Source organism: Branchiostoma floridae, chromosome 11 (assembly GCF_000003815.2).
Source record: "Branchiostoma floridae strain S238N-H82 chromosome 11, Bfl_VNyyK, whole genome shotgun sequence".
Lineage (NCBI taxonomy): Eukaryota > Metazoa > Chordata > Leptocardii > Amphioxiformes > Branchiostomatidae > Branchiostoma > Branchiostoma floridae.
Window position 1 is genome coordinate 15,395,493 of NC_049989.1, and position 7,930 is coordinate 15,403,422.

The 7,930-nt window shown below is 43.7% G+C and overlaps 1 protein-coding gene across 3 annotated transcripts in view; it reads left to right on the forward strand.

Moving 5' to 3' along the window:
- The first annotated feature begins 508 nt into the window (after positions 1-508).
- The window catches only part of LOC118426437 (trichohyalin-like), a 30,155-nt gene continuing 22,733 nt past the window's right edge, over positions 509-7,930 (forward strand). For all 3 annotated transcript variants that reach the window (XM_035835816.1, XM_035835817.1, XM_035835818.1), the window contains exons 1-7: positions 509-640; positions 1,087-1,226; positions 2,331-2,493; positions 3,079-3,323; positions 5,687-5,886; positions 6,918-7,107; positions 7,777-7,896. In XM_035835816.1, the coding sequence (XP_035691709.1) occupies positions 1,089-1,226; positions 2,331-2,493; positions 3,079-3,323; positions 5,687-5,886; positions 6,918-7,107; positions 7,777-7,896 (1,056 nt within the window). In that variant the 5' untranslated portion in view covers positions 509-640; positions 1,087-1,088. The remainder of the gene's footprint in view (positions 641-1,086; positions 1,227-2,330; positions 2,494-3,078; positions 3,324-5,686; positions 5,887-6,917; positions 7,108-7,776; positions 7,897-7,930) is intronic.

Genomic DNA, 7,930 nt, shown 5'->3' on the forward strand with positions numbered 1-7,930 from the left:
CGTTGTTGACCCCCATGAAGACCCTCACATGCGTGTCCTTGGTTGGTCCCGGATCTATATTTTAAAGGGTCCTTACATACGTACTCATGCATGTAGCTGGGTTTTAAACAGTTGAGTAGCTATTGGAAACAAAATGTCGCTAAAGTGCGAAAACATGTTCTGCCACGTGCTGAAACAATTGGCATTTTCATGGCTTCATAACTGAAAGGTGCTTCTTTTTGTAGAAATACGGTCCACGGAACTGTTATCTTTCGTTTTTGTGGTATTACCGTGCCAGATGGAAAGAAAATGATGTCCATGCAATAAATGTAGTTTGAAGCACTTGTACAGCAGAAAAGAAGTGCTTCAAAGAAGACATTGTGCTCCAAAAAGGAAATCCTGTCACCAACCATCGGTATGTATTTTCCTGTTGCCACTTGAACATACTCCAAGCCTTTTGTATATGTCTTTGTGAGTAATTTTGATACACAGGGGCGTTGCATAAGAAGATATAACAGGGGTGTATGAATGCAGCACGGAATGGCACGATTTGTATCTGTTATAAAATGTAGTTGTGTAGATACATATTTTTCTCCTGTGAACTATAAAGTCGGGTCCAGATTTCGTCTTGGGTTGTTCTTTTCGTCCTGACAGACAAAGTGTAAGTATGGAATTCATTTTGTATGCTACAGTGTTGTTTTTTGAAGGACGTGCACAAAGAATACTGGCGGCTAGTGGCATTTATACTTCTTTCTTGACAATGAAAATACGCGAGAGTAATTTTTAAAACACCTTCGGTTCAGACAAATGCGTAATACACCAATTTGTAAAAAGTACGCCAAACCGCTCAACGCATTTCATAGATAAAGGACGAATTGTTTTTTTTTTTCACGTTTTGTCTATTTGTCTTTTAAATCATATTTTTACATCGTATTCCAATTATGAAATCAATGGTCACGCAAAATACAATTTTTGCCCCCCCCCCCCCCCCTACGGGCGCAATCTAATGAACAGGGGGTGTAAAACCAGGCGAACTGTAGTATGTGCCTTTTGTTTTTGGTTGGTTGGTTGGTTGGTTTGGCAAAAAATGTGCTGTACCGTAACTAGGAATGGCCCATGATGCGCACGTCAAGATTATCGACCAGAACTTCTCCCTGCTATTACGTGATCTACTGTTGACCCCGCAGTTCTTCAGTCTTCTGGAGACCAACGGCGTCTTTCCTAGCGACGAGGTCGAAAAAATCAAGGTAAAAGTCGTCTTTTTATTCAAATTCAAATTCTATATTGATAAACCAACATTGCAGACACACCGGGAAAAGCGTTATTATTTACACATTTAAAAATTAACGCTGAAACAAATCTACATACATACACACACATATGCGCATTACTTGACAGGTGCGCTTTACCTGGTACTGAGTAGAGTAACAGTTGTAAAGTTTGTTTTGTTCTGGCTGGAGGCATAGAGATAGTGTGTTCATATCTGAGTTTGCGTCCTATGGCTGTAGATTCGACTCCCGCTTATCAACATGGGCTAAGGTTTTCAATGATGGGGAGGGGAGTTGGTCGGGAGAAAGAGTTATGCCGCCTCCACCCGAAGCGTGCTTGATTTCGTTGGCGGTAGATAGCTCCGGCTATCTCCTGGCCACCGCCACTCGATTTGAAAGGAGACTACAAACCTGGTGTGTTATGCCAGAAGGTGGTTTACCGGGTTTGCAATACAAATAAAACAGGTGCTTTGGTATGTTTCGCATTACCGTGTCTGTTGCCCCATAAACATTGCAGAACGAGTGTGTCCTTTTTTAAAACGTTAATTCAACTTCAGGTCTCCAGCTGACGGACTAGTACTGTTGAAAGGTACTTCAAACGTAACACCTTTCAAGTGTCTGAGCTAGTCATAAGTATGTGTTGAACAGAATCGTGTCCGTAGAAACACAGTTGGACCGATCAACTACATCATTATCACTAACTACATACACAGGGGTGCCTTTAGCATTTTCAGGAACCCATGAGATTCGTACGAACATTATGAGATGCGCACGAATCACTGTATGAATACGCACGATCCTTACGGAAATCATACGAATCAATATGCGAAAACGTACGTAATTCGCACGAATCACTATGTGGCCCTATGTGGCACACACGAACCTTATGCATAAGGTTCGTTCAAATCACATAAGTTTTTTTTTTTGTGTCCCATAGTGATTCGTGTGAATTACATAAGGTTCATAGAATGACAAAGTTTACTTCAAAGTCAAAGAAGATGTGAAATGAAAGCGCATCGGTTTTGGGATACCAAATGTCCATTTCCTCATAGATTTTGCTTATCCCACCCTATCCCACCCCAGAGAGAATCCACCAGTGCCAGGAGGAAGGCTCGAGTGTTGACCCTCCTGAGGGAGCAGGGTTCGGACGTAGTGGACAGGTTCTGTGGCGTACTGGCGGACACTGACCAGGCAGCCCTGGAGAGGCTACTAAGGGCCGGGCACAGCCGAGGGGATGGGAGCACGGGTGAGTTTCAACCTAAGAATTTTCCATATAGTAAGGTTCTTTAGGCACAAACCACAAACAAGGAGTACTTAATTCCAACGTTTCGATGTCTATCAGATCAGACACCATCATTGATCAGGGTAGAATGACTGGAAACTACTTCTTGCTGCTACTTATAGCCGATGTAGGTGGCGCTGCAGTAGCAAGAATGCCGTCCCAAACGTGGCTCAACTTGTACCCCCCCCCCCCCCCCCTCGTCTCTGTTCATGACTGGAGCTGATTTTCTGATCCAGACGATCCAGACAAGTTGAACCACGTTTGGGACGGCATTCTTCGGCATTGTATATCTCGAGTCATGATTAGTTTAATATTGCGCAATTTGTTGCCACTATAGTTTCTGGTAAGGGAAAAGGGGTCGCCGAAAAATATATAAAGAATACATACATATTTTTTATTGATCTTGAAGGGTTGTCCCATACAAAGCATAATGAGTCTGCTTAGACCCCATTCGATCTTTTATAGTCGCAACAATGTTGAGGTGTTTGAGGGTTAATGACTATGTAATGAAAAAAGGCGTTTCAAAATGTTAATGTTTCTTGTTTCAAGTTGAGGTAAACCGGCTGGTCATCTCACACGACGAGGACGCCAGGTCGCCTTCGTCATCAGAGCGAGACAGTCCGATACTGGACCCAGCACTCAGACTTCCCTCCAGAAAGAAGTCTAAAAAGCTGCTCAAATTCCTTGAAGAAGCGGGCCCAAGTACAGCAGCACTCGACGTCACCCTGGGACGGAGATCTATAAAGGCGGGAAATTTAAACATGAGCAGATCTCGTGCCCAGTCCCTCGAGAAGGTATATGTGTCCTTCTTTTTATGTTTTCTCCCTTGGTAAAAATATATTGTTTTTGCTGGTGTGTTCTTTTTCTTTCTTCTTCTGTCCGCTGCCAATCAGAGCTAAGGTTAAATATTAGACAAAGCAGTAGAGCTGTGCACGATTGGAGAAGTGAAGGCTCTTCTCAAGAGCATAAACCCCACCAAGGCAAGTGGTCCAGACGACCTTCCTACATGGACTCTGAAGCAGTATGCGGAGGACTTTGCCCCGGTCATCACACACCTGTTCAATGCCTCCTACGAGCAGGGATTAGTACCAAGTGTCTGGAAGGCTGCTAATGGTGTTCCCATCCCCAAGTCAAGGGGAGCAGTCAACCCGAGTGATATGAGGCCTGTGTCTCTCCTCCCTGTTCTGGCCAAGTTGCTGGAAAGGTGCATACTGAAAAGACTCCTCCCGGCCATCACACCAGTCATCACCAACCAGTATGCGTACCTCAAGGGCTCATCCACTGTCATCGCCGCCATCAGGATGGTCCACACTTGGCTGACAGCCCTTGACTCCAGAGACAACACGGCAGTCGATGTGCTACTCGCAGATATGAGCAAGGCCTTCGACAGGGTGAGCCACCCAGTTCTACTGCGGCGTGTGAACGACGTGGTCGCGAATCCACGTATGGTTGCCAGGCTACACAACTACCTGCAAGGTCGAACCCAGAGAGTCTCTGTAAACGGCACCTTTAGTTGCTGGCTGACCCTTTCATCTGGTGTACCTCAAGGAGGGGTGCTGTCGCCCTACTTGTTCCTGTTATTTATGAGTTCTCGCACCACAGTCTACAGAGATAAGTGTTGGGTATGCCGACGATGTGGGCCTGTCCAGGTCAATCCCCACAGAGAATACTGGTATGGACGTCAATCCTATGTCAACAGAAGCATCGCAGCTTGACTCTTGGGCAAACAGCAACGAAATGTTGCTAAATGGCAAGAAAAGTCAAAGGTTGCTGATCTGCTTCAAAAGGAACATTCCGGCTCTAACACCTCTGTCTCTTGGAGGCGACCAGGTCCCAGTCACTAGTACTGCTAAGGGCTTAGGATTCATTTTTGATAGCAAACTGACCTTCCAGGACCACGTGAGGTCGACAGTCTCCAAAGCCTCCAGTAGACTATACTACCTGCGTGTATTGACAAAGCAAGGGATGAGCGTTCCCGACCTGGTACAGGTATACTTGTCACTCATTCGCCCAGTCCTCGAGTATGGACACGTTTTGCTGGTCGGTTGCAACGAGGAACTGTCTACCAGTATGGAACGAGTTCAAAAGCGTGCCCTCCGTATCATCTCCTGTGGTGGCAGACGTTCAGTACCAAACCTTCCGTCCTTGAAAGAAAGGAGACAAGCCGCAGCAATAAAGCTGTTTAAGGAAATGCTAAAGCCAGAACACCCGCTACACGACCTTGTGCCCCCCCAACGAGCTACAGCATCTGGCAGGCAACTGAGAAATCAGAACATGTTCTCAGTGCCTAAAGCAAGAACTGAAAGACTGAGACAGTCCTTTGTGCACACAGCTGTCAGACTGTTCAATTACTCTACTGCTCAGTAATGTTACTGGGTCTCGCACTGGCCTCCCGGTTGGTTCACTTACTGACTCGTTTGTAACCTGCATTTGTATGTCTATGCCATGTTTTTATTGAGACCATTTGTAACAAATCGCACTTAATTCAGGAGGTCTGTGACCTCCTGCTCACGTGGATTTGTGTGTGTGAAAACAAATAAATAAATAAATAAATTAGCTGTTTATGATAATACGAGCAATTTTGAAAGCTTTGCGGTATCAAGTGTGTTTTATTATATTTTCTCGCACACAATACTACTAGTATAGAGTGAGCATAATGGTATAGTATAATTAATATGTTATTGACCAAACCGCAAAACCAATCAGATGTAGTTGGTTTTTTGGGCTAAAAAAGGCTACTGAGAAAACACTCTGCATTTTTTCAAAAATGTTGCCTTTCTAGTTTCTTTTCTTCTGGGACTCAAACTATGTCATTTCTTTGCTTGAAAGTTCATCTGTGTTGATAGAAGTCATTCTTGAAATAGTTGAACTGTAATTTCCAACACAAAGATAGGACTCGCCCAACTTTTCGACTTTGACAAAGCATCAGTCAAGGAATTAACAATCCACTGCTGTCGTGACATCACGTTATGCAGATAGAACACGTGACTCAGTGAGCAGTGGGTCATAGGTTGCAGGATGTCTATGGCGCCCACCGTCTCTATTCAGGGATGGTTGTAAAGCTCTGATGTAGATCGCTTCTTTAATCCCTCTAGCGAAAAAGTCTTGTTCTGTGTCCAAGATCTCAACTTTGTCATTTCTTTGAATGGAAAAAAAGGTTCTGTTGCGGGAGAGAGTGAGAGACTTGCAGAAACACTTGGCAAAAGACTTGAAGATGAAGGAGAGAAGACTTGCGGCGGTGGACCAGTCCATGACGATCAGGGAACAGGGTACGAGGATACAGACGCTGGAAGCGGAGGTCGACAAGTTGAGAGATGAGAGACAGACTTGGTACATGGCGAGAGACAACTCTGCGAGGTGAAACATGTAACATCAGGTCACCTCTATCCGCGGGGTAACCTATATCCGTTGGGTTGCTAAACAGGGTATCCAGGGATATCAAGTCGATGGACGGTAGTTTCAAATTGTACTATTTTCAAAATATTGCAGTTTGAAACCATCATCTGTCGACTTGATATCCCTAAATACATTGTTCTTAGAAAGAACGGATAAAGGTGACCCCACGGATAAAGGTAAACTGGTGTTAATATCAACTCTTATAATACCATCAGGTGCCATAATACAGCCACATGAGAAAATGTACAAGAATTCACAGTTATTGGAAGGAATCTATAAATGTGGCATCAGTAATCCTGAGGTCTATGCACTATGCAGATATTTAGGTAGTTACGACAATATTCAGAAAGCCTTAATAACAATTTTTTATGTGGCGGTATTATGGCACCTGGTGGAACTGATGTTATATGATTTTTTCTGTCCTTTTAGGGGTGGGAATAAGATTATGTTTTTATCAACGAAGTATCGTAATCAGTTTGTTTGTTTGTTTGTAATCTTGTGTGTCCGTAGTCCCGCACTTAGTATTTAAATGCTAGGAAAGTGTGGAACACTAACAGAAAGTTGGGTCAAAGGTACCAAAAAGGTCCCCAAAATGTACTATTCATAATGTATATAAGAAAGCTCATTGAATATGAATCTAAGCAGAAAAAGCCTTCAGACGAAATTATAAGAGAGAGAAGAAATTTACAAAAGAACTATAAATATTTTTGTAGCATTTCAGTATATACCTTGCGTTTGTTACCGCATTCTATTGTGTATATATACGTTTGGTACCGCAGCTGTAAGCAGCGACGCCTATGCTGCAGTGCACCGTTGACCAATCAGGAAACGTCGCCTTGAATGTAATACATGGTTATGTATAAATATCTTTGCTGTGTAGTGACTTACACTGCCAAGCTTATGAGACTATTCACGGGGCCAAACGATTTTTGTTGAAATTCGGTTTGAAACTTCGAGGCTAACATAATTGTTTTTCTTGTCACCTCCACTAGAGATAGACAGCTGTCAAGTATAAAGATCTCCAGTCTTGAGAGAGACGTGCAGAGCTTGGCGCACGAGAGAGACCTCATGAAAAGACAACGGGACCAGGCCGTGAGGGCCGAGTGGCTGGCAAACAAAGAGAAGGACAAGCTGGCGAGAGCAAGAGACGAGATACTCGACAGGGAGAGAGACAATGACAAGGTTCGTTCTTAACTTGAAAGTTCATCTGTGTTGGTAGACGTCATTATTGAACTAGTTGAACTGTAATATCCAACACAAAAAATTGGACTCACCCAAATTTTCACCTGAACACCACCAGTCTTTGTCAAGAAATGAACAAGCCACTGCTGTCGTTGCTTCCTGCAACGTATGATCCACTGTTTACCAAGTCACGTGTTCTATCTGCATAACGTGGCGACAGCAGTGGATTGTTCATTCCTTGACAAAGACTGGTGGTGTTCAGGTGAAAATTTGGGTAAGTCCAATTTTTGTGTTGGAAATTACAGTTCAATAAGGTTCGTTCTTCTTCTCTTGGATTGCTGAAGGTGGGTTCACACGTGCGTATAATTTATTCAAGTCCGTATGAAGTCCGTATGGAAGTCTTACTCTGTACCAGGTACCACAGGTCGCTGGAAGAATTTGTAGAAATTGGACAAATATAGCCAGATAACATGCCAGACGAGTAAGCTAGTCAGATACTCCTCGAACAGCTAACTCCTCAGGCATGTTATGTATCTATATTTCTCCAATTTCTCCTATTTTTCCAGTGACCCGTGGAGCCTTGTGGAGGCTTAGAATTCCATACGGACCTCATACGGACTTGAATATACTGTATACGCAATGTAATGTAATGACCGTTTGTTTTTTTAGTATATGAGTGAAAGAAACGAGGCCATGGCAACTATCGCGAGATTACAGCACGAGATTCGGCATCTCACAGGCGAGCTGGAGAGGAGGAACGGGAGGCCTAGGACCTTCGAGATGCAACAGGTTTCATAGTTTGATATCTGTCACTGTTTTCTTG